Below are 26,510 nucleotides of genomic sequence, written 5' to 3' on the forward strand. Positions count from 1 at the left end.
CACTGCGGGTGTAGAGCAGGGTGCACACACAGGCTTGAGCGCGCAAGAGAGGGTTGGGCAAGAACGTACACAAAAGGAATACCGAGTACTAGTACCCAGGACAGGTGCACCTCGTCTTATTGCAGTTCCCAGGTACTGCAGGGTGTTTTTCCAAACTGAATGTCCGTGGCAACTCTGCGTCCAACAAGTCTGTGGGTGCCATTTTTTCAGGAGCTTCACATTTTGGTAATTCTCACAATACTTCAAGCTTTTTCATTATTATATTATGTGATCTGCGATCAGTGATTATAACTTGCTGAAAACTCAGATGATGGTTAGCATTTTTTAGCAATAAAGTATTTTAAATTAAGGTATGTACATTGTTCTTGTGGACACTTACTAGACTACAGTAAGAGTATAAACATGACTTGTGTGGGCACTCGCTTTATTGCAGTATCCACTCTACTGCAGGGGTCTGGAACCGAACCCGCAGGATCTCTCAGCGTGTGCCTCTAGTTGCCTCCAGCTGAGGGAGCTGGGATCGGGCGGGGGTTGTTTTACTCTCTTTTTAAATATTTAAATTTTTCATGACATGTAACATTTCTTAAGCAGAGCTTTTGCTTAAACATGTACACATACACACAGAACAATAATCCCTTGCTCTGCGATCCCGTGTGAAAAGTGTCCAGAGGGCTTCGACCAAAGTCTTCAGGAAAATAAACATGGGTTGGGCACACTCAGGGTGGGGCTGCAGAGAAGAGCCAACACAGGCCCTGCCCCAGCTCGCCCAGCCCCTCAAAGGGCCCACTGCAGTCCCCCACCTCCAGCCGTGCCCTGCAGACGTGCAGTGCGTGGGCTGCCACCCAGGGTTCCCCAGAGGACAGAATGGCGGTGATAGACACGGATGGATGTAGCGGGGCATCTGCCCCTCCGTAGGCCCCTTGCAGGGCTCCCAGCTGTGTCTCTTCTGAAGCAGTCTGGGCAGAACCTCGATCAAGGGCCCATTTCCTGTCAGTGAACTCAGTGTTATAAAGACGGAGATTGGGTGGGAGTAGAGGCAGGGTGTTACTAGCAAGAGCTGAAAATTTGTGTGAGGAACGACAGTTTATGAACTCCTTGAGGCTCTGTGAAAGGGAGAAGCTGCATCGAGTCACTGTCTAATAGGTGACTTCAAGACCAATGACTTTGAGAAGTTTCCACTGGAGTGTTGCATGCGTGGACACCCAGAGGAGGCAGAGCCCAGCAGACTTGGGTGCCTGTTGTTAATATGGAAGGCTTTTAGTGGCATGTGTCAAAAACAAATACACTGGTTCATAGATTCTGGGCCTGGGTGACGGGATTTTTTTTTTTTTTTTTTAATTTTTAAATCCCGAACTCTTATTAGCCAGATCCAGACTGATGACATGGAAGTGGAATTCACTGGAAGTTGATTGGAGAGAGTGCTGCAGGCTAGGACGCGAGTGTCAGATGGTGGCTGTTGCTTGGAGAACACACACCCAGGGTTACGTGGAATGTAATGCCCCCTCTCTACTAAGAAGACCCCATTACCATGTAAGGTAGAACGATGCCACGGGGAGAGCTTTTGTTTGGCTTTGTGACAGGGACGGGGTAACTCCTGCAGACGCTGACACGGTCAGTACTTGGGAGCAGTCGGTGCAGGACCTCTGCTGACACACCGGTGAGTGCGCTTCCTAAGTTAGGAACCAGCGCTCAGGGCCCCTGCTCAGGAGTCAGCTGGCGTCTGGACAGGCGGCCGTTCGTATTATTAATAAAGCAGTTTTCGGCATCCCAGCTCCCTGACAAGCTTCTCTGGCAAGTGAAGTGGTCTACTTTCCAAGAACCTTTCCCATTCCTTGTTGTATTTCATCTTCATTAGCAGAGTAGAAATGAAGACACCAAGGCTGAGACCAGGCGAGGCTTAGAATAGTTCTGGGGCGTCAGCGCTGGGCGTGCTCTGGAGGGCTGCACACCCAGTCCCTCCCGTGAAAGAGGAGGGGAGCAAGGCCCTGAGAGGTGCCTGGTCTGCCGAAGGCCCTAGAGCAGCTATAGTTTGTGTCCTGCTGCCCAGCCCGCCACTGGGCTGGCTCATTCGTCAGTGCATCATTTGTCGCAGAAATGTTAGCACGAGAGGGAGTTAAATCAGTCCTCTGTGAAACTGCTTGAAACAGCCGTCAGGAAACTTGGGCCAAGACTTTTTAAGGATTTCGGTTTTTTGAAAATTGATTTATTAACAAGGTGATTTTATTTCCTGTCAGCCTAGACTAAGGAACTAAGCTATCCTAGCTGCCCTCCTAGTAGTAATGGTTTTTGTTAGCCATCCTTGAAAGTAGTATCTTTGGCTCCAGGACAAGAGAATTTTAAAATAGAATGGACTGCATTCTTAGAGCAGGGAGTGCTCCTAAAGGCAGTCGTGTGGCTCCTTCGCCGTCAGGAGGAAGGCAGGGGCTCACCTGCAGTTAGATCCCCGATCCTGAGACCCAGGGCGTGGAGCCCAGTCTGCAGTGCCTCTGTTCCTACGTCAGTTCCTCAGCTTTTGAGGGCTTGCCTTCCTGCTCCTAGTGTCTCCTTTGAGCTCACAGGAGAGTCCCTTCAGAGACTTGTCCTGCCTCCACGGACTGCAGGCAAATCTAGGAACAGGTGTCTGGGGTGGGGCTGGCGTGAGGCACCTGCCGCCTGCGAGAGTATCTAACATGGAGTTCTGCCTCTCTGCATAGCTCTGGGTAAAGTGCTTCGCTCTTCTATGCTCCAGAAAGTAAGAATATTAATTTTTGCCTCACCCACCTCCCTAGTTGTGATAATTGGGTGTGCAACCAGCTTCTTTTTTTTTTTTAATGTTTTTTTATTATATTATGTTAGTCACCATACAGTACATCCCTGGTTTCTTATGTAAACAACCAGCTTCTTTAAATGCAGATCACTATAGAAATGTTAGAGGGTGCTCTATCTGAGAGCAGAAATAGACTGACGGCTGCCCACTTCCTTCCTTTGCTGCTTCCTGTCCCCCCTTTCTCTCTGCCTTCCTCGATCATGGCTCTGTCTGGTGGTGGTGTTCCTCCATGGAGACAGTTTTTCTTGTCCCATCATTCAGCCCCATCAGCCACCGTGCTCCCTTCCTGTGCTGCCCAGCTGCAGACCCGTGTCCATATAACCTGGGAACCTGTCTGAGGTGCTGGGTCACAGACCTGCGTTCAGGTTTCAGCCCTGTCGCTAACTGACTTCAGCCTTTTGGACTAGTTGCTTCTCCTCCGTGGGCCTCAGTTTCCTTCACAGCAGGCTTTGTCGGCCTGGCACAGTTGACACTGGGGTTGGGTTACTCCGTTGTGAGGGCTGTGCCTTGTGGGCTAGTTAGCAACTTCCTTGAAGCCTCTGCTTTGTGATACAGTAGGGGTCTGCCCACTCTGCAGATGGTTTTGAGTAGTAAATAAAATAAGGAGACTGAGAACCTTCTGGAACCTAGTACACTGTCTCCTGCCTTAATCCTCTGTTCCTGCCCTGTCTTCACAGTCGTCTTTTCTTCCTGCCCAGACTGGCGAAGGCCCCCACTGGTCCTCCTACCCTGTGCTTTTCTCATCATCGAACTTGCCACATCTCATTGTCTTCTCGAGTGCAGGGATCTGTTTTATTTAACTGGATATCCTTGGTGTTCAGCACGATGCGTGTCTTTTAATAGGTGCCCAACACATTTGTTAAATGAATAAATCTCTCACCTAGGTGCAGTGCTTCTCAGGGTGCAAGGCACTTTGCCCATCCATCATCTCTGCTGATCCTCACCAGAGCTCTGTCAGCTGGAAAGCCCTGGGGTTACTGCTCCCTTTGGAGTGAGGACACTTTGGAAGGGAAGAAGTGGGGCTGGCAACCTCAAGTCCTAGCTTTCTCCTGTTCCATGCTGCTCACGTGAGGAGCTTGGGGATGGGACTAGCCTTAAACCAAAGTGTTACTGTTTTCCAGCTCTGTCCTGCCCTGGGTATATTAGTAAGACTAAATCCGTCAGTGATGTCTGTTCTCCCTGTGTGTCTGTGTTTGTGGTTAACCAGTGGAATGAATTATGGAATGAATCAGTGAATTCCTGGAATGCTCTGAGCCCAGTGTGAGCACTGATGATCTTAAGTAGTCTTGACAACTTTTTCCTCCAGCCATATCCTGAATCTCATGAAAGCCAGGTTTACGTCCAGCATAATTAGAGCAGTAGGTGACCCAGAAGCAGCTCAGGGCAGAAATAAAATCTTCAGAAAAGACCTGTCTGATTTGATATGATTTTTTTTTTCTCATCTTGTCACTGAAAACAAGGATTGAAATTTCAAAGTAGAGGATCCTTTTCTCTTTTAAAGGCCTCTCTGAGACAGTGAGCCTGCAAGACTGAAAACCTGAAGGGTCAGAGGAAGCCCAGAAACAGGATTTGCAAAAAAGCATTGGGTTATTTATTCTTCAGCAAACACAGTGCTGATTAAGAATTTTAACAGATAGGGTTCTGGGGCACCCGGGTGGCTCAGTTGGTAAAGTGTCTGCCTTCAGCTCAGGTTATGATCATGGGGTCTTGGGATCAAGCCCTGCTTCTCCCTCTCCCTCTGCCTGCTTCTCCCTCTGCTTGTGTGCTCTCTCTCTCTCTCTGTCAAATAAATAAATAAATAAAATCTTTTAAAAAAAAGATTTTAACAGATAATAAAAAGGAATTCTGGTCTCAGCATTGGGAGGCTTGGTTTCCAAGCTCAGTTGTGCAAGCACTGTTTGAGACCTTGGGCAGATCTCTTTCTGTCACATGACCTCAGTACTTTCATTTGGCCATTAAACCCAAAGGCAGAACGAGTCATTTGCTGAACATAGAGCTGATAGGCCATCTTTAGCTATCGCGCAAAGTCAAAGCAAGTCATTTTATCTGGCTTCTTAAAATTGGCTGGATGGCCTATGTCAAACCAAAATAGTTTCCCTGTGGCTCCCCTCTACTGAAAGCAAAAGCATATCTTGTCCATCTCTGAACTCCCAGTACCTAGCACAGTGCCTGGTTGTAGCCACTGGCCCTAATCGTCTCCTAGGGATCACAGGAAAGAAGGATTCTTTCTTTCCAGGGAGCTCCATTTCAGAGGCCCAGAGCAAGTGTTCTTATTCTCCTTTTATCTCTCCGGGCTGATGCCCCATTTTCCTCAGCCCATCCTCCTGTGTTGGGATCTCTGTTGGCCCCCTCAGCTCAATCCCCATTCCAGAATGCTTTCAGGTGCAAGTACCTCTCATATTGTGATACCAAAAACTGATCTCAATATTCCATGTGCAGACCAACCTGCAGAGAGAAAGGGTTACATACTCCACAGCCTATGTCACAAAATAGATGAGTCCAGGCCCCCATCACTGTTCCTGGTTGAGCTCTGATAAGACACGTATGCAGTATCAACCAGCTCGCCTGGGGATTTTTCAAGATGACTTGTGGAGATGTTGGACACGTAGATGGAAAGTCCAGAAATCAGTTGTCAGTTAATGTCTGGCAGAGGCAATTCAACGGAGAAAGTACTGTCTTGTCAACAAATGGAGTTGGAACAATCAGACATCGATATGCAAAAAAAATGAACTTTGGCCCAATCCTCACACACTGTACCCAGGTCACCTCTAAATAGACTCTAAATCTAAATGTCCAACCATGAAACTTCTGGAAGAAAACTTGCAATGGTCTTCGTGACCACTGGGTTGGGCAAATGGTCCGCATGCGTAAGAGCAAAAGCACCATCCATCCACGAAAGATAAAACAAGGCAAATTGGACTTAAATTAACATTAAAAACTGTTAATTCTGTAAAAGCCAATGTTAGGAGAATGAAAAGACAAGAAATAGATTTGGAGAAAACATTTGCACATCACAAGGCCTTGTCTTCAGAATGGGAGAGAACTCTCTGAACTTAACAGTAAGAACACAGCCCTGTGTAAGTGGGCAAAAGACTTGAGTAGACATGTCACCGAAGAGGGTGTACAGATGGCACACAAGCACATGGAAGGGTGCATGGCACCAGCTGTCATTAGAGAAATGCAGAGTAAAATTACACCGAGCTATCCGCACACCTGCTAGAATGGCTGAAGCAGGAAGATCTTGAGGACACCAGAGGCCAACGGGGGTGCAGAGCAGCAGCATCGCCCCTGCGTTGCTGGTAGCCAGGAAAACGGTATAGCCCGTCTGGAAAACAGGGCGACTGTTGCTTACACAGTCACCATTGAACCCCGCAACCTTGATCCTTTATGTTGCCCTATGGAAATGAAAACTTGCATCCCGTATGTGTGGGGGGGGGCTGTTTATAGCAGCTCCGTTTATAACAGCCAAAACCAACTCAAACGTTCTTCAACTTAATGGAGAAGCAATTTGTAATACAGCCCTACAACAGAAAACTAGCCTGCAAAAATAAAAAAAGACAAAACCAAATCATTTAATAAACACAACTCAGATGAGTCTTAGAGCCATTATGCTGAGTGAAGGAAGCTGTCTTCAAAGGTTACATGCCATATGTTTCCATTAGTGTGGCACTCTCCAGAAGAAAGGGACTGAGCTGGAGGACACATCAGTGGCTGCTGGGAGTGGGGAGGGGGGTGTGACCACTCAGGGATAGCTAGAGGGAGTTTGGGGAGGGATGGAGGCAATCTCCCATGGCAGCGATTGCACAGACCTGTACAGCTGTTAGATTCATAGAAACGACATACATTCAAAACCAAACGCAACAAAAAGTTCTGAGAAACAAACAAAAAGCTCCAGTAATTTGAATGATGAAAGCTGGTTTGTCGTTATTATGTTCCTCTGGATTGATTTTATTTGTCATCAACCAAATCTAGCCAAGTGTCCTGTTTTCTTCAAATGCTCAGTAAAACCATTAGAAGCCACTGAAAGGAGGCAGAAGGTTTGGAAACATTAAAGTACTCACCGTACGGCCTGAGAAATGAATAGTTCTCAGGTCGAGTTCATAGACTCGCCTTGAAGCCTGAGCTCGGACACTGCACCTGCTGTGTTCTGGGGAGACCTTTGTAGTCAGAAGTGCCCTTGCTTCGTTGTATTTTCTCTTCACTTTCTGGAAAGCTGAAATAATTTAGAATTGTCACTCTGGGTGGTCCTTTCTACTGAGTATTGTTTCTGATGGGAGCCAAAATGACGGGATGGTTTTCTCCAACAATCCTAAAGTCACGTTGTTAATTTATAACCCGTTTGAAAGCATTTTCCATCTGCATTTGGAGCATCTTTTAAATTTTTTTTATTTATTTGAGAGAGAGAGTACATGTGGGGGGCTGAGAGGGGCAGAAGGAGTGGAGGAGAGAGACTCTCAAGCAGACTCCACAGTGAGCACAGAGCCTGACACGGGGCTCGATCTCATAACCCTGAGATCATGACCTGAGCCGAACCCAGGAGTCAGACACTTAACCGACTGAGCCACCCAAAGTGCCCCTGGAGCATTTTTTAATAATGGCTTTATTGAGATGTAATTTACAAACCACGGAATCCCACCCACTTAAACCGTACAGTTCAACGGTGTTAGTATATCCAGTCTTGCCACCATCACAACAATGTATTTTAGGACATTTTGGTCACCCCAGAAGCAAGCTCTGTACTCATTAGCAGTCACTCCCCAGGTTCTGTTAATCCCTTCCCCCAGCCCTAGACAACCACAGATCTGCTTCTGTCTTTATGGATTTGTCTGCTCTGCACATATCACATAAATGGAATCATAGAAAATATGGTTCTCTGTGCCTGGCTTCTTTCCCTCTGCCTGGTCTTCATGGCTCGTGCACGTTACAGTGCGTGTGCACCACTGTTTGAGATGTTACGTTGCTCAGGTCCCGCTGTCCAAAGCAGGACTGACTCTAGTCCATCCTCCTCAAGGGGACACAGAGATGTAACAGGAGCAACACTGGGCTGGGATGATGAGAACTGAGTCTGCACACCATTTCCCTGTGTCAACAAGGGTTATATTTGGGGAGAGAGGGCCAGGGGAGAGGGGAGGGACCTTAATTTAACTTCTGTATCTTCTACAGTTTGAGTTTTCTTACTTTAAACAAATACAACTTTAAAATAAGGGCCATCTGAGTGGGGAGTTAATGCCACTTTTTTTTACTTTGAATCTATTTTTAAAAATATCTAAGAAATCATGTATTTTTTAAGTCTTCAGTAGGATTTTTTATATAACTATTTCTCCCCCAAATTTTTCAGTTACTTTACCAAGAGTTGGGTCTATAGTACATACATACATGGTCTTGATTATTTTTTCTAGTAATTAATATTCCTCTGGATCCTTAATCATGTTTTTCTCCTTAAAATCTGTCTGATATCAGAATTGCTAACCTGGTATCCTTTTATTTATATTTGCCTTATAACTTTTCCATTTTCAAAGTTTCATTCTGGAATTATCCTTTCATTTTAACTGTCTTGTGTCAATTGCATGACTCTGGTTCTTGTTTTTTGTTTTTTTTTTTTTAATCAAATCCAACAGTCCCTGTCTCTTGACCAGTGATTTTTAATCCATTTGTGGTAGGTCACTACTATTACGTGAGTACAGCCGCCTACAAACCAGGCCACGTGTGTTCCTGGGGGTGAGACTTCCTGGGGCTACATTGGCAAGGACTGTGTGAAGGAATCCATTTCCAGAGTTCCCACTTCCATACACACTCCATCCCGACACGATCTGTCATGACAGTGTGCCTGTGACGTGCTGGCTCCCCTTCCTCACGCCACCATTCAGGATTCCTCTGTTCTCACTGGAGTAGAAGGGCACTCCACCTGCCTTTCCAAACCTTAGGAAGATTCAGCGCCTCCGGCTATCCCAGCCCTCAGCAGACCAGAGGACTGATTTGAGGATGCATTGGCCCTGAAGGAGAGTCCTCTAGAGCAGGGGAAGCAGCTATGGAGAGCATCGAAGAGGGCAGCCTTCATTTCAGCAATGCCACCAACTCGTGGCCCAGCGCCACGCCTCACCTCGCTGGTTGTCTGTGTAAAGACTTCAGAGGTGGAGTGCTCTCACTGATATGTACAAGCATGTCTGAGTTGGAAAATTAGTTGAAATTTCTCTGATAGCAAGTAAATTTGATTTGGCTGAGTAATTTGACCGAGTAAACAGACTCTGCCAATTAAGTTTTATGACAGACCTTTTTCATAAATTGAAAGAACTTAGGGATGGCTGGCTGGCTCGGTCGGAAGAGAGTGCAACTCTTGATCTCGGGGTTGTGAATTCCAGCCCTGTGTTGGGTGTAGAGATTACTTAAAAATAAAATCTTTAGGGGTTCCGGGGTTGCTCAGTCAGTTGAGCATCTGACTCTTGGCTTCAGCTCAGGTCATGATCTCAGGGTCATGGGATCGGGCCCTGTGTTGGGCTCTGCGCTCAGCACAGAGTCTGCTTGAGATTCTCTCTCTCTCTCCCTCTTTCCCCACTTGTGCACACGCTTGCTCTCTCTCTCTAAAATAAATAAAATATTTTTAAAAAGGAAAGAGTTGGGGTCACCTGGGTGGCTCAGTCAGTTAAGCATCTGCCTTCGGCTCAGGGCATGATCCCAGGGTCCTGGGATCAAGCCCCATGTCTGGGTCCCTGCTCAGCAAGGCGTCTGCTTCTCCCTCTGCCCCTCCTCCTGCTCATGCTCTCTCTGTCTCAAATAAATAAATAAAATCTTAAAAAAAAATAAAACGAGGAAGAGTTTAAGCTCAAATATTAAGTTGTATATGTAAATTTAACATACTTAATGCACATACACTGCATATAATGTTTCTAAATGTTAAATCCTTTGCAGCCAACTAAACTTACCAGGAAAAATTATAGATGCCCCCTAAAAAATATGCAACAGGATACATAATTTTCCTAAATATTTCTAGAGGGTACACAAGCAGAAAATATTTGGAGACCAGAGTAACAGCACTTGCTTTTGCTGTCTTATTCTATATTTTCTCTCTCTATATGTTTTTAATGCTTTTTCTTCTGTTTTTTTTCCTCCTGCCCTGCCTTCTGGGTATATATATTAAATTTTCTTCAAACAAATTCAAAATTGTACACTCTATTTTCATTCTCCTGGTTGCTACTCCTAACTTATTGTGAGCCCTGCTTACAGTTATTTTTTTTAAGAATTTAAATATTTTATTTATTTATTTGGCAGAGGGAGAGAGAGAGAGTGCACACAGGCAGGGAGAGTGGCAGACAGAGGGAGAGGGAGAGGGAGAGGGAGAAGCAGGCTCCCCACTGAGCAAAGAGTCCAACGTGGGGCTCTATCCTGGGACCCTGGGATTATGACCTGAGCCAAAGGCAGATGCTTAACTGATTGAGCCACCCAGGCACCCCATTTACACTTATTTTTTGTTGTCAATGATTTAAGGCTTCTCAACATCCATGGCCTCCTCAGTCTTCAGGATTCTCTTACCTCCCTCTGTTCTGTGTAGACTAATACCCAGACACGCAAGAGTTGGTGTATCTGGAATTTCTGTCCTAAGTTATAGATACACTTTCTTTAAAAATGGTTCTTATCATTGCTTATCAGTTAAACCTCAGGCAATAAGAAACTTTACTAGATTTTTGCTTCCCCCAGTTTTTTAAAACTTTTTAAAAACCATTTTAATCTGCAGTTCCGTGTTATTGAGTACATTCTGTGTTGTGCAACCATCACCACAATCCAGTTTCAAAACATTTTCATCTCCCCTAAAGGAAGCTCTGTACTTGTTAAGCAGTCTCTTCCCATGCCTCCATCCCCAGTATTTTTTTTTTAAGATTTTTGATGTTTTGACATCTTTGGGGCACCTTGTTAGCTGGGGAGAGGCTGCCCCTCACAGAGCTAGCCAATTTCTACAGACCATAAACTGTTGGTGGGGCACCTTTCATGTACAAGCCAACCCATCCCAGTCCATATCCCCAGCACCTCCTTTATCTGACTCACAGTCCCCAAGCCGGGATTTCCCCTGCCCCAAGCTACCCCAGACAACTAGGGACAGTCCCTGTCCCCTCAAGCCTGCTGGAATTATTCAAACTAGCAATTCTAATCTGCTTGCTTACCCTGCCGTGCTTTTCCCACAGAAACCCCCAGAAAGGCTGTGGCCTGTGCTTTCCCCTTGCTCCTTCCTGCCTCCTGACAATGTTGGTGCTTCCCTAATACTACGCCTCTTGTTTCAAGGGGAGCTGTGAGTAACATTAAACTTTTCTTTTAGTGGCATCGCCATCACTCAGTCACCTTTATAAACTAAGACCCAGGCACAAATTATTGCTTCCACCCACGATGACACTAATCTGTGTTCAGAAACAGGAACAAAGATCAAATATGTATTTCCTATTATATATCAGAGGTTGCTTCATTTGTTCTTTCTCTTCCAAGTTTCTATAGTGCTTTCACTTCTCAGAGATATTCTGATCTTCCCCTTGAGTTCATCATTATTTCCTTGGAACATTCAGTTGACTTGGCTAGTAATGTCTATTTATGCTGCAGATGAGTCTGGTCAGGAGCTCGGTCGGGGTGGAAGTTACTTGGAGCAGGGTACCTTGCATGGCAGACCAGATTCAAACATTCCCTTTCCAAAGGCTGGCGTTTGAAAAACAAGACTATATCAGCACCCTCTGTGTACACTAGCAATTCACATACTTCCTGAGCACCAGTCTTTTCCGCAGAGCAGCTTAACAAACATTCTGAACACACAGTATGTATACCAAGAATGGTGCTGAGCACAACTGGTGATAAAAGATAAATAAAACATGGTAGCCCCTCCCTAAAGGACAATCATCTGTGACAATGAAATTGATAGTATTGTACAATACAGGAGAAACACAACAGCAGAAGTAATTTTGTCTATCTTAGGGGCTCAGTAAACACTTCGTTGAAGAGGTGATATGTAAATTGGGTCTTGAAGGGCAAACCCAGGTGTGACTGCATTTGGTCATGCAACATTGCCAGGAGATTTTCATAATGTGTCACTGATGGTAACTAATTCTGTACAACCTTTTCTCCATCCCCTTTTCCTCCACTCCTAGGACATGAGGACCTTCTACTCAGAACATTCTTTTTTAAAAAAACAAATTCTCATGAAAAACTAGTATTAGAAAGCAAATTTTTTTGTGTGTATTTCTTAGTCAAAGACCCTTTTATGCTCAAACATCCCACCAAGAGAGAATAGAAAAGAGAACAGTCTGTTTACAGAAAAGGAAGCTAAGATCCACAGAAGTTAGATGACTTTCCCAAACCACAAAACAAGTCTTTGAATTTGATCTCTTAAATAAAGTGTCCTGTAGTATAGCTCCCTGATTTGATGTCAACCATTCTGCTCTCTCGGGATCTGGACACATGGAAAACACCTCTTTCAATCCAAGTCAATACAGTTGTTGGTTACTGAGCATTTACTATGTTCAAGATGCAGAGCCGAATGCCTTAGCATTTAGTATCCTGTGTGAGGTTTGGTGATCTTCCCATCCATTCATTCATTCATTCATTCATTCATATATTCATCATGCGGTCCGCATTCACCCTGCACGTGCTACGTCCTAAACAGTGTACTAAGTGCTGAGCTCAATTCATAGTAACACATTATAAGGTGCTGCCTTAAACAGGACATTTCTTAACTTTCTCACTGACTAGATCTTCAGATGTCAACAGCTCCTATCCTATTTTTCAAACATTTTCTATTGCCTTGACACAATTGATTTAGGAATTGGTGTTGTACCTGCAGTTCATAATTATTAACATGGACATTCCTTTCATTGAACAGATGAGGAAACCGGGACTGAGAGTGGGGGAATAAATGTCCAAGGATCTATAGCATGTCGATAAAGCATGGGTTAGAATCCACATCTCATAACACCCTAGCCAAAAATCTTTCCACATTCCTTACTCCGCATAATTTTACATATGTGCCTTATTAAAACTAGATGGCAGGGTTAAAAGAATGCCCCCAGAGAGATCACTCTACCTCTTATCTACTTATTGAAACCAAGAAAAGACAGTAATAACATGACTGGAGGATAGCAGATGGAAGTGAAAGGCATATTCTTACAGTGAAGATGTTTACACTTGGGCTAGCATCTTCAGGAAATGCTCAGAAAATGAAAGAGAATACCCTTTGGTAGTTTAATAATCATCATTGACTTCTGCTTCAGGCCATGACAGAGGAATGATCGTGGACTTGCTCTCTTGACAAAAACTATGAAACCGAACAAAATATATGAAGCACCTGAATATACAGATACTGAAACTCACATAAAATATTAAATTCTTGCTGTTTTCAGGCATTGACAGGTAGCACAGGACTCTGAGTCTTGAGTGAAGAGACATGATAAGCCTCACAAGGGCTCTGGCTTTCTGCCTGGGGCCTCTTTCTGGTTTTGGCACAGAATTGTGGGGCTCAAGCTGAAAGTTGATCCTAATGAGCTCGGAAGGCAGATATTGGAACTCTAGTCTACTGAAATAGTTGGATGTTGCAGGACAAAGAATTAGAGAACAGGAAGCCTTGTGGTAGCAGCAAGGATAGAATTTTGTGTAGGGATTCACTTTCGGTTGTTGATTAAGGGCTGGCTGGCTGTGCATGTTTAGAATGAGACTTGTCTATGAGGCCTAGCACAGATTACCTGCTGTAGGGCTAAGGACCAAATGATGATGCCAGAGTTCATGCAGTGGTGGGAAATGTAGGAAATTCTAGTCAGCTGAATGAAGAGAGCATGCAGGCATTCAGTTGAGACCCCAGAACAGCTATACCTTAGGAGTGGAGACTGTGCCCTTGAATAAGGGCCACACCATGGGGCTAAGTTCAAAATGGAAATAGAACTTTAAAAAAGAATTAATATACACTTGACCTCACCAGAAGAATCTGCCAGTAATTTACCTGCCTGCCAGGACAAATTCAGTGCCTCTAAAGGAAGACCATATTACCTAGACTCTCTGCAGTAGATCGTCACAGTGTCTAACATACAATCATAAATTAGTGGACAAATAAAGAGTCGGAAGATGTGGCCCCTACTTTAGGGGGAAAGCACTCAGTAGACCCTGAAGTGACTCTGAAGTTTGAATTTCAGACAAGTACTTCCAAGTTGCTATTATACATATGTTCAAAGACTTAGAAGATGAATAAAATGAGCAAACATACAGAGAAATGAAAATTGTAAAAAATTTACCAAATAAAAATTCTAGTACTAGAGATAAAATTTTAAAATTCACCAGATGAGATCAAAAGTGGATCAGAGATTGTGCTAAAAAGGGTTAGTGAACTTGGATACTGATAAATAGAAATCACCTAATCTGAAAACCAGGGAAATAATATTGAAAAAAATTAACAGAACCTTGGTGGCTTTGTGGGATGATACCAGGAGGTCTGCATGGGTGTGATTGGAATCCCGGAGGAAGAGGAGAAAGGGAATGGGGCAGAAGAATAATGCTGGAAGAAATAATTACCAAAACCTTCCCAATTTTGCTGAAAAAACCTTAACCTATATATTCAAGGATCTCAACATATATAAGGAATTCCATATATAAGGAAGGAACTTATATACTCAAGGAAAAATACAAAGAAAACCACACTTCAGCGAATGACAGTCACATTGCTGGAAACCAAAGAAAAGGCAAATACTAAAAATGGCCGGAGGAAATATGATACATTATATACAGAGGATAATGATACAAATGATGGCTGATTTCTTATCAGAAACCATGGATGTCAGAGAGAGTAGAACAACATTTTTTTTAACTGATAAAAGAAAAGAGAAATCTCAAAATTCTCTATTCAGAAAAAAGTACCTTCAAGTATGTTGGCAAAATAAAGGTGTTTTTCAAATAAAATAAAACTAGTGGATTTGTTGCTGGTGTACCTGATCTATCCTCCTCAGGCTGAAGAAAAATACCAGGAAACTTGGATGTTTAGGAAGGGATAAGGAGTACTAGAAAGGAAAAGTAAATGGGTAAATATGGAAGACCGTTTATTAAAAATATGTATATTTGTATATATGTGTATATGACCATTTAAAGCAAAAATTTATAACATATAATGTATTGTAGCTGTGGAATGTGTGTGATGACTTGTGAAGGATGGGGGTGCATTTACACAATTGCTACAAACTTATGCTTACATGAAGTGGTACAATAGTAATTCTAAGTATATACTAAGTAATTCTAAGCATACAAAGTACAGAGTTAAGAACGTATATTGCAATCCCTAGAAAGACCGCTAAAAAATAATGTAAAGAGGGATAGCTAAAAGTCAAAAGAGAAATTAAAGTGGAATTCTAAAAAGTATTTAATTTACCCAAAGAACGCAGGAAAAAAGAAACAGGGAAACCAAACAGATGAGACAGACAGAAAACAAATAGCAAAATGGTAGACCTATATCCAACCATATCAGTAAATTACATGTAAATGGACTAAACACTCCAATTAAAAGATAGAGATTGTCAGACCAGATGAAAATGCAAGACTCAATCGTACAGTGTCTGTAAGATACTCCTTAAATACAGAGGTACAAGGGGCTGAAAGTAGACAGAAATGTAGTAGACAGAAGGATGCTACCATCCCACCCTTATCCCCAGAAGCTGTGACTATGTTACCTTATGTGGTAAAAGGGACTTCGCAGGTATGATCAGAGTGATGCACCTTGAGATGGGGCAACTATCGTGATTATCCAGTGGCCTGGTCTAATCACATGAGTCCTTGAAGGCAGTGAACCTAAAAAAGAAAAGAAAAAAAACAAAGAAAATGGTAACTGTGTGAAGTGCTGGACATGTTAATTAGCTTGACCATGGTGATTATTTCACAGTGCATACATCTATCAAAACATCAGTCATATACGTCAAATATAAATTATATATATAAATGTAATTTTTGTCAGTTATACCTCAATAAGGATGGAAAAAATAAAAGCCCCTTTCCCTCCACAAAATCCAGATCTGACCACAGGAAGAGCTAGCGGGGGAGACCCTTTCCTGGCTGTGGTCAGGAAGAGACATTAGGGTGGGAGAAGGAGTTATAGTGACACTATACTATAGTTTGTAGGTGGAGGAAGGGGCCACGAGGAAGGGGTGTAGGGGGTCTCTTGGAGCTGAAAAAGGCCAGGAAATTATTCTCCTCTAGAGCCTCCAGAAGGAAAGCTAGCACTTCCAACACCTTGATATTAGCTCAGTGAGACCCTTGAGATCTAGGTCAGACTTCTGACCTATTGTCTCACAAAACTAAGATAAATTTGTGTTCTAAGCTCTAAGTGTGCAGTAATTTGTTACGGAAGCAACAGAAAACCGGTACGGGCGGAGAAAGATACACCAGGCAATAAGAAAACCCAAATGACTACATGATACCAGGTAAAGTAAACTTAAAGACAAAAAGCGATGCCAGTGATAAAGAGGGACATTTCATACTGATCAGAGGGTCAATGCATCAGGAAGATACAATAGCCATAAAAGTATGTGTACCGAACAAGAGCTTCAAAATACATGGAGTAAAAACGGACAGAACTAAAGAGAGTGATAGACAAATCCACAGTCACCAGCTGGAGACTTTAAACCTTTCTCTCAGCAGTTGATAGAACAATTAGACAAAACAAATCAGTAAACCAGAAAGGACTTAGATCTGAGTACCATTTGACCTAACTGACAGTTTTTTAACACTATACCCGAATTTAGCACACACGTCCTTGTGCACACGGTACATTCACCAAGATAAACTACATGCTGGGCCATTAAACAAGTCTCCATAAATTTTAAAGGATTGAAAGCCTACTAGGAAAAACAAAAGAAGAAGTTATACTAAGTATGTTCTTTGACCACAATAGAATTAAATTAGAAATAAATAACAATAACATATGTTTAAAAAACACCAAGTAGTTAGAAATTAAAATGCTTCTAAATAACCCATAGAAAAAAGAAGAAATCATATGGAAAAATAGCAAATGTTTTGAACTAAAGGAAAATGAAAAGCACAGTTATGTCAAAATGTGTGGTTTGCTCCTAAAGCAGTGCTCGAAGGGAAAGGCATATTTTTGCAAGCCTTTTAAAAGATATTTTGAACATTCAGAGTGCTTTCAGCTGTCCAGCGAGAACTGCCCTTCCTTTCGGACAGTACTCTGGGCGGCTTTTTCACTCTCAGTCATAGCATTTTAATACATGTATTCGTTAGCATTCCAGTGTCTTCCTTTCTAGACTCCTAAAGCCCTTCAAGGACTTTAAAGACTGCCGTGCTCTTCAGTGTTTCCTCCCTTGGTTCTAGCACAAGGCCTGAATGAAGGATCGGGAATGGGCCTCATCTCCACGTCATCTCCACGACAGCCTGGTGGAGGCAGGCAGAGTTAGGGCTGTGCGCCCCGTCCCCACAGCTGAGGAGACCAAAGCCCCGGGGTCACTCAGTGAACAAGTGACAGAACCAGTTTTCCGGTATTCCTCACGCATGTCCCTGGCAGGCCCTCAGCTGCTGACGGAGCTGTAGCGTTAGAGAGAAGTGTCTCCTCGACGGAGGTGCAAAACTGATACCAAAGCCGATGTTAAACTTCAGCAGCTGTCACGACATCGTCATGTAGCCTTCTCTCTCCGGAGGATCGGCAAGGGCACTTCGGAGTTCCCGGAGGCTTTTCATAAAAGCCTTGAGGAAGCCGTCCACACTGACCCTCCCCTGTCTGGAGCAGGTGGAAAAGCTAGGCCTAGACCTGTCTGGGGGCGGCGGCTGAGCCGGGAGGCAGTGAGCAGGTGGGGCACCCGCACCCCCGCAGCTCCCCCCACCCCCCGCTGCTGCACCCGCACAGGAAGTGCTCTGGGGCTCGAGGCCAGGCCATGGGAGTTCCGGGTGGCGCAGCGGCTCCGCCGCCCACGCCGGTGGGGCTCTACGCTCTGAGCCTCTCGTTTCTCTCTCTTCTCCCTAGGTTTCGGTTTGTAACTGGGGTTTGTTTCCCCTTTGTCTCTGGTTCAGCTTCCTTTTCCTGTTTGGTTTTAAGTAGAGTCTAAAAATCAAGTTGCTGCCCTCTGAGGGTCTGTGGTCCTGTGATCGGCATAGCCTGTGGGAGTACAGGACTCACCTCCTCAGGGTTCCCTGTGCTAAAGCCTTTCAGCCATGGCCACGGGGTGAGTATGGGGACCAAAAAGGGGCGACAGAGGAATGTCAAGAGGAAACCTAGAATCATCATGGTGTAGAGCCGTAGGGACCATAGGAATCATCCCAGATCCCCTTGTTAGTATACTAACAGGGAGATCAGGGACCAGAGGGCAAGGGACTTACCCAGGGTCACACAGCAAGTTGGTCACAGAGCCTACCCACTCTCCATCTGCTGGTCTGTCATTACACGGGCCCGTGTCTCTTGATGTTTGTGATCTGTGATGGCTTCTGTGTTGAAAGCTTACTCAGAAGTCAGACAGCTGCCTCAGATTGTAGAGGGGGTCTGAACCGTCTAAGGGGATTGTGGTTTGGCTCTGTGGTCCTTGGCTCGTCTCTCCAGAATGGCCTGACAACATTCAGTTGGTTTTCTCTGAGGGAAGCACCAAGATTCCTTTTTTAATAGAAACTTCATGAACTGACTAGCAGAGTCCTGACCTGCTTGAGAGGCTGGTGACTGACTTAGGCCATCGGCCAGTCAGACTCCTGCTGCTCAGTCCGTGTGTAGGCGGCAGCCCGTCCACACTGTGCACGTCTGACTGTGGTGCTCTCTCTAAAGATGGGGTGGCACTTTGGATGTGAGTCTCCCCACCCTGCGACCCCATGAAAGATTGTAGGTGATAAGACAATTTTATCCTCTGGGGTTTTTGGCGTTTACTTGATTAACTCATTACAACTTTGTGTCTCAGCATGAAATGATAATCCCTCACCTTACAAAGTACTTCACAGTTTCCAAAGTGCTGTTTCACCAGTTTTCTTACTTGGTTCTTTCAGCCGTGTTGGGTGGATCAGGAAGGTACTATCGCTCCTGTTTTGAGGAGGAGGAAGCCCAACCTCTGGAAAGCAGTGGCGCTGGCCCAGGGTCGCATGGCTGGGGGAGGCAGGACAGCCGCACCCTGCGTTTTTTCCAGGGCACCGCTCAGGCTGTCTGGAAGCATTTGGCAGTGAGCTAATAAAACCGGCCCTACAGTAAGTAGATCTTGGCCGATATTCCTTCTGCTCAGCAGAAGCGGGTATTTAGTGAGGGGTCGTAGCATCCCTGGCCAGGCTGTTGGAATCCTTTCCTCTAGGCCCAGAGTGGCCAGGGCCGGGGAAACACTGTCTCTTTATGGTTGGCTTTATTCCTGCTCCTTTGCGCCCGTTTTCTATCATTTTAGTAATTTTCCTATAACTTTAAAGGACTTGGGGGTGGAGTTGTGGAGAACAGAACACTTTCATTCCAAAGGCACGTGAACTTCTGGAGTGGGTAAGGACCAGAGTCATTTTCCGCTGTGAATTGGTGTGAAGAGCTCAGGCAGTTTACTCTGTCCTGTCAACTGCTGCAGGAAAGCGAATCTGAAGTCAATGGGGAGGAAGCCAAACAGTTTTTGTAAAGGTCTTTTAAAATAGTAAGAGTCTTAGAGTTTTCCCATCTTGAAAGGCCCTTAGAGCCGATCCACAGTCAATCATGCAGGTTAGTGGTGCTGTAGGCCTCTTACCCTCCACTTCAACCAAATTAACTGTCTTTTATCTTTTTTAAGTATTCTTCAGTATTTCTTTGAGGGGAAAAAAATGTGTATTGTTGGCAATGTTGGTTTCGAAGTCTGAAAACTTCCTAGCAAGTCCAGTCCTGTGGTATACAGATCAGGAAATGGAGGCCCAGAGTGCAGGCAGGACTGGTCTGGTGAATGGAGTAGTGGCCCAACCAAACGGAAGGCCCAGGCATCCTGCACCTGCTCCCCACGCGAGGCTGGCGCGCAGCGTCGGTCGCCACAAGCACAGTGGTGAGAAAATCTGGAAGCCTTTTGGTTCTCCTCCTGCTGACCTAACAGGAATACAACACCTAGATTCCAGGGTCACCGTCGTGCCTGTGGCGGGGATCCACAGGGCCTTCGAATTTTGAAAACTTGCCTTCCAGCCCCTGCTCTGGCAACCCATAACCAAGAAACGTTTCCCCGAGCGCTTAGCCGTGGGCTGGGAGCGGGAGTGCGCTGAGCACACGACAGCGTCCAGCCTGCCCCCACTGGCAGTGTTGCCTTTCATTCTGTCCGCAATCCCGAGGGCAGTAAGTTTTGTTTTTATTGCTTTCATTGCACAGAGGAAGAAACCAAGGCAGAGAAGCAGCGGCTTGCCAGGAAACAGAGCCTTGAGCTCCTGGCTCCTGACTCCAGATGCTTTGTTCTTTGCCCTTCTGCACTGACTGAGAGCTGGTCTCTGCTCAGAGATGTAGAGACGCGCAGGGTCGGGGAGACAGCACTCAGGAGTGGAGAGCCCGCGAGTCCCCAGCGCACGAGGCACACACAGTGATGAGCGTAGACGGGAAGAGCAGCAGGAGTTGAGAAGTTGGGCTGTCAGGAATGACTCTGAGGAGAAAGTGGGACCTCGGATGAACTCTGAAGGATAGTGCATGATTTTTAGAAAGGAACCGAGAAGCATCCCGGTCAGCGTCAGCCAAGGGGTCAAAGAACAGGGAGGCTGATGCTACATGAACCAGGGGAGAGGGAAGGGCGATACGGCCCCGAGAAGCGGACAGGCCTCATGCGGAGCTGGCAAGCCTGGGGGGAGGTTAGATTTTATTCGCTGTGTCACGGGAAGCCTTTGGAGGGTGGTAAGCACAGGAAAAGGCATCCAGTGGAGGCTTAAGAAAACTCATTCTGGCCGCTGGGTGGCTAGTGCTCTGTGTTGTGGCAGGAGTGGAGACAGGGAGACCTCCGGGAACGCTTGCAGTCGTGCAGGTAAGGGGGCGGTGGGGGCTGGGCTGGGGCAGTCAGTGTGGGTGCAGAGCAGCACCCGGATTCGGGATGTGCTTTGAAGGCGCGGCCTCCAGGACCTCCTGCTCGGTCACATGTGGGTGTGAAGGAAAGTGACTCAAACGCGACTCAGGTGGCCTATGGTTTCTTTTGCCACAGTGGGGGTGGGGGGCTTGATGTCAGCAGCTGGAGTGCCAGCTGGGGGGTCCATAGGGCTTTTGAGCCTGTGCAAGACAGGCTCCCAGTAAATGTTGGTCGAACAAGTCTGCACTAACGGGGAGCCAGCTGATCGGAGAGTGCGGCAGGAAAGGCTACAGGGGAGAGTGCGTCTGCCCCTTTCTGGTGGAGCCAGCTAATTTCAGTCTCTTCTCTTGTCTCCCTCTTGTCCTTATTTTGCTTGGTTGGTGTTTTGTTTTTTCCAAAGGCTTATCACCCTCCAACATACTACATAACTTATTTGTTATTTTTATTATTTATCTCTCCGTACCTGTAGAATCTAAGTTCCAAGAGGGAGGGGCTTTTGTCTGTTTTGCTCACTGATGCAAAAACGATACACATTTATTGAATTGCTGGATTTAATTAATTACTTTTGATACATGATACTGGAGATACCCGGGCTACCAAAGCTCCAGCTCACTGGAGCTTCCCAATATGGCGAGAAAGAACAACAGCTACCCTTTCTAGAGTGTTCCATGCCAAGCATTGTTCTCATCATATGATGTACGCTGTATTTAATCCTCATCCTCTGAGGTGTCGTACTGTTAGTCCCAACTTACAGGTAAGAACAGGGGTCAGCAAAGAGGTCACTCATTCCAGGTCACACTGGTATCACTTGACAGAGTTGGATTTGAAACCAGATCGCTTGTGTTCTCAATGGCTAAGCTTAGCTGTCGCCTCTCAAAGGAACTTGCCCCAAATTGCAGAGTCAAGGTTAAGACCAGGGCCTCCTAATTTCTGCTTTCCTCTGCAGTCTCTGATTTCACACTGTTCATACCACGAGAGACAAGGAGACCTTCTCTGTCCTCCTGTGGCACCCTGTGCCTGTCTCTGTAATTAATCATCTGCACACCCAGCCTGCAGCAGGACATGGTGTCACTCTTTCTGCCTGTCCCTGCACTTACTCAGATGTGTAGTGAACTGAGCCGATTGCCGTGCTGATGATCAGGGATCTTAGCTGGGACTCAGCCAGGTCTCATTCCCCGGCTATTAATTTACCCTTGGAGATAAGCATACTGCCCCAGCCCTTGGTCCAGCCAGATCTCTATAGCTGTCCCAAGGCTGTGTTGAAACCTGTTCTACTTCTACAAGCGAGCGAAGTCACAGACTGTGAGGACACAGGCCTGTATCAGAGTTTATAAATGTTTTCGAGGTTTGAGTAGCCCCAGTGTCCACATGGACCATCAGATGGCTCCCCACAGAAAGGACTATGTTGGTGGCCTTGAAAGAATTTGTGGGAAGTGGGTGTGAGACAGCTTCCATCTAAGAATATCAGACTCTCCCAACAGTTGGTTGGAGGGTTTTTTCCAGATTCCACTAGAGTCCACAGAGAAGTGGAGAGCAGCTGTCCAAGCATCTGGGCCGGTGGCATTATAACAGAGCAAAGGCAAACATCTTGATTGCAGGTGACGTAGCAGTCTTATCTTCCCAACCAATTTGGATGGAAGAAAAGATGTCTGGGCTCACACTGAATTTAGACTTCATTCACCCAAAGCTTTCCTTTCATTCTGACGCTCACAAAAACGGGGCTCACACTGTTAGCATTTGAGTGCGTGTGAAAATACGCAGACCTCACCCGCTGTTTTCGTTGCTGAACTTCAGCCATACTCAAATGTGGTCAGGAGAACCGCCCTTTTAGGGGTCTGTGAGTCAAAACTATATTTATAATAACACTAAGACATTGTTTGCCTTTTTCACTCTTATAAGCGCACAGTGGAATTTTCCAGAGGCTACATGACATGTGTTGACGTTGTCACTGTGACAGGTAATGAAATGTATGCTTGTGCGTTCTTGTGTTTTAAAAAATTCTCGGTTTTAATTTCAACTATGGTAAATACAGATAGACTTAACCTACATAAACAGAAGCTTTTTGGCACCCTCAGTTTTTATGGGCGTAAAGGGGTCCTGAAACAAAAAAGTCTCGAGAACCACTTCTGTAAAATAGTCCATTCTGTGCCTGTACTGCAGGAAGCATGCATAGAATTAGTAAGCACCCAGTTCAAGACAGCGGCTCCTGCAGGAGAGGAGGGGCCCTGAGATCTGGGGAGAGGGTGCAGAGTTTCACTTGAGGTGACACCACATTCCTAGACTGAGTGGTGGGATTGTGGGAACCCACTTCTCACGGGTATGAAATAAACATAACATTAAATATGTTTCAAGCCTGTTGCCACTAAGGCAGGAGGAAAGTCACCCCGTGAATGGCTGGCTCATTCGCAAGGGGGGAAGGTACCTTTCCACTAGAGACATCTGGCAGTCATTCCCTTAATCGTCCTCTTCCAGAGGCAACCACCATTACGTGCCTCCTGATGGGCTGGGATCCAGTAAGTACCCACCACCTCCTATGTCGGGTTCTCGCCGTTGACTCTGAATCTAGTCATAAGGGAACAGTCTAGAATGTGGACAGCCTACAAGGCAATTGGCCTGAACTCTTGACACAAAAAAGTCAACATTGACGAAAAACAAAAAATGGCCTAACATTCTAGCTTAAGAGAGAGTAAGCAAACAGCCCAACCAAATACAATGCATGAGTAGATCCTGGGTCCATAAAAATCAAAGCATTTGGGGGGAAATTGGATAACTTTAATATTGGCTCTGTATTAGCTGCTAGTAAAGTATTTTCTTAGATGTAATAATGGTATTTAAGTTATACATTAGAATGTCCTTATTTTAAAGAAATGTGTGCTAAAAACCTTTGGATTGAAGTATCATGATATCTGCAACTATCAGATGGTTCAGGGGAAAAAAAACATAAAAGAGACAAGTCACATGTGGCAAAAATGCTTTACTAAGTAAAGCAGAAAAGCCCCGTTGTATGGCAGAAAGGAACATCTGTGGTCTAGACACGGCCCATCCACATAACACCACAAGACCCTGGGAAACATACTCTCCTTCTCCAGGCCCGTTTCCTCTAAATAAAGCACTTGTGATTATTTCTCAGCTCTGACAAAGCTGTGATTCCAAGTCCCTGTGTTCTTCTGTCACTGAATTGGGACATCGTGTGTAGGCAAATGCTAAAGCAGACATGTATCTGAAGGTATTTACTGAGCAATCGCTGGCCACAGGTACTGGGGCTACAGAGATGAACAGTGTTTTTAAAGCAAACCAGAAGAAGAACATCCTCCTGGGGGAGAGAGAAAACCAGCAGACCTCAGTACAGTGATACGTAGTATAAGGAAAAGTGAAGTGGCCTCTTCTCAGTGGGAAGGGATCACTCTCCCAGGAGGTAACCCAGAGGACAGGCTGGAGGAGAGTCCTGGCAGAGCAGGGCCTGGCATTTGGGCTGCCCCGGGTATCAAGGCCTGGCTGGTGGGCTCTGCACGTGCCCCTCCAGGGGATGAGCCCAAGCTCTGGAAAACTGCACAAGACAGAACCCGACAGCCCAAGTCCCGCTTGGACACCCGAGGTGATTCTCCAGGCCACAGTGAAGAACCTGCTGGAGACCTTGGTTTTCTCTGTAGAGACAGACAGAGTAAGAGGTAGTGACAGCTCTGCGTGTGGTACAGAGTCACTTCATACTCTTTTCCACCTGCGTCTCCACTCGTGCAAATCTGCCATTACCAGAGCCCGCGTTTCTCGCTCGAGATGGTAGCTTGTTAGTAAGCTGTTAGTAAACAGTTAGTAAATCTGGGCTCCTGTGTATCTCCTCAGACTTAGCCAAGCTCCAAGAAACTTCAGCCCCAGTCAAGAAAGATCATGTCCCTCATTTTGCAGAGCTTTGCATGCGCTCTCCTGAAGCCACGTGGCTAACTAATGACAGGCCAGGCCCAGGCAGAGCTCGGACTTTGATGTGGGGCTCCCTCCACTTCCCACACTGTCTCCGTGAGGGCCAGTGTTGATGGGATGCCCCTGGCCTGGTTTTTGATATACCTCTGGTCCCCAGCTTGCACCAGCCACCCAGACTTTTCCTGACTTTCTTTCTGCCCCTGTTCACTGGGAAAGACGGGTCAGAAAAGAGGCAGTCTAGAGATGAACCAAGCTCGCGCTGTCAGAAGAGCCAATGGAAAGTTGCAGAAAGGGGACTAAGGACAAGAACAAGGGCAAGTCTGTCACCAGTGGCCCTGGAGAGTGACTGGAGTGGAGCGGGTGGAGAGCCTGCGCTCCGCTGGCGGGGCCCCGGAGGAGCCGGCGCAGTAGGCAAGGGGCGAAGGGGTGCTGCGTGTGTTCATGGAGGCAGAGTTGAAGGGTGAGTGGGAGCACCCAGGGAGTGAGGCCCGAGAAGCCGAAGCAGAGGCCTCCAGAGAAGGGAGGAAGACACGGTCCCAGCTAGTGGTGTCTGTTGGGGACAAGTCGCTTCTTGTAACGTGGGAACAGATGTGATCATTTGCTCACGAGGGTTGTTGAGCATCCCACGACATCACATGGGCTCTGACTGCAAGGGGTCCTACGCATCGGGCAGGAGGGGCACTTCATGCTTCAGAGAGAGGGTGGCGAAGGAAGGACGGTCCCCTCCCCACTGCTCCTTGCCGTGGTGCTGGGGGGTAGCCTCGCACGCTGGAGCGCCCAGACAGGTTTCCGTGGCCCCCACCTCCCGCGTGGCGGCTGCCCTGCTGCCAGCTGGGGGGCTTCCTTCCGCATGATCTCAGCCCGCTTTTCAAGTTCACTTTCATTGCTTGCATGTTGAAAGTAAACAAGTCAGGACTTTACCAGCCGCCTCAGAGTCTGGCTCTGTTTCTGCTTGGCTTTGGGAACATTTATTTATGGCCACTTCTCTCTGGCCTCCCCTGTTCCCTTGTCACTTGTTAGTTCGCTTAGCAGCTGCTGAGCCCAGGCTCGTGAGGGCTGTGGCACCGGACTACATCGGGGAGGGCATGGGGGGAGCTGATGGCTCACACTGGGGCCTGCCCTCCAGTGGCTCCCCTTCTTGGGAGGAAGGTGAGCTCGAAATAGCTATCACCAAAGTTTGCAAGTGATGAGAGGACACAGGGCCAACGAGGGAGGCAAGGGGTAGGCACACACTTGTTGAGCACACGGACTGTACTGGGTACTGGACACCTGCGTAGAGAAAAATACCTACGTTTGCTTGGCTCTGTTTGGCAGAAGAGAATTCCTCCCACAGAACCCCATGATTTCACTGTGATGGCACTAGCATTGCCCATTTCGTAACTGTTCGTGTTTCCTGTTGGACTGTGATCTCCTTCAGGGCAGAGACATGTCCTGTTCATCCCCAGAGGCTCGCAGTGTGCCTTTCCCTTAGTTTCCAAGTAAATGTGTACGAACCAGATGTTTGCTGAAGGCAGTGGCACTTGGCCTGAGCTTTAAGAAAAGGTGAGGGGCAGACCTGTGGACATAGGAGGGAGAAGGCACCGTAGGCGGAGGGAACGCCATTCTTCTTCAATCTCTTGAGTAATACCAGCAAGTCATTCTAACTGGCCCAGCATCAGGAGGATGCTTTTGCCGTTAGACCTGACTTTACCACCAGGCTGCCAGTTGGGCTGTGCGGACAGACTGCCCTTCCTCGCAGTTGGTGCCAGGCACAGTGTGTGCAGCCCAGGGCCCAGAGAGCACAAAGAATTTGCCCTATTGTCTCGGAACACCAAAGATAAACAGGTAGGACGGGAACTGTG

General features: G+C 46.2%; 1 protein-coding gene and 1 long non-coding RNA gene across 3 annotated transcripts in view; one reads left to right on the top strand and one right to left on the bottom strand.

Moving 5' to 3' along the window:
- The window catches only part of EVL (Enah/Vasp-like), a 143,517-nt gene that overhangs the window by 54,496 nt on the left and 62,511 nt on the right, over positions 1–26,510 (top strand). Inside the window, exon 1 of one of the 2 annotated variants that reach the window (XM_045775438.2) lies at positions 17,825–17,973. The exons of the other annotated variant lie outside the window; for it this stretch is intronic. Within the exon in view, the coding sequence (XP_045631394.1) occupies positions 17,963–17,973 (11 nt within the window). The 5' untranslated portion in view covers positions 17,825–17,962. Of the gene's footprint in view, positions 1–17,824; positions 17,974–26,510 lie in introns of those variants that run through there. 2 annotated transcript variants of the gene reach the window in all.
- LOC123778195 (uncharacterized) lies at positions 10,255–17,591 on the bottom strand. The gene is made up of 3 exons (XR_006775834.2): positions 17,389–17,591; positions 15,478–15,595; positions 10,255–11,479 (listed from the first exon to the last, which is right to left on the bottom strand). It is a non-coding gene; the product is annotated as an uncharacterized LOC123778195 (long non-coding RNA).

The sequence above is a fragment of the Ursus americanus genome, chromosome 26 (genome assembly GCF_024610735.1).
Source record: "Ursus americanus isolate L20-20 chromosome 26, mUrsAme1.1.p, whole genome shotgun sequence".
NCBI classification, from domain to species: domain Eukaryota; kingdom Metazoa; phylum Chordata; class Mammalia; order Carnivora; family Ursidae; genus Ursus; species Ursus americanus.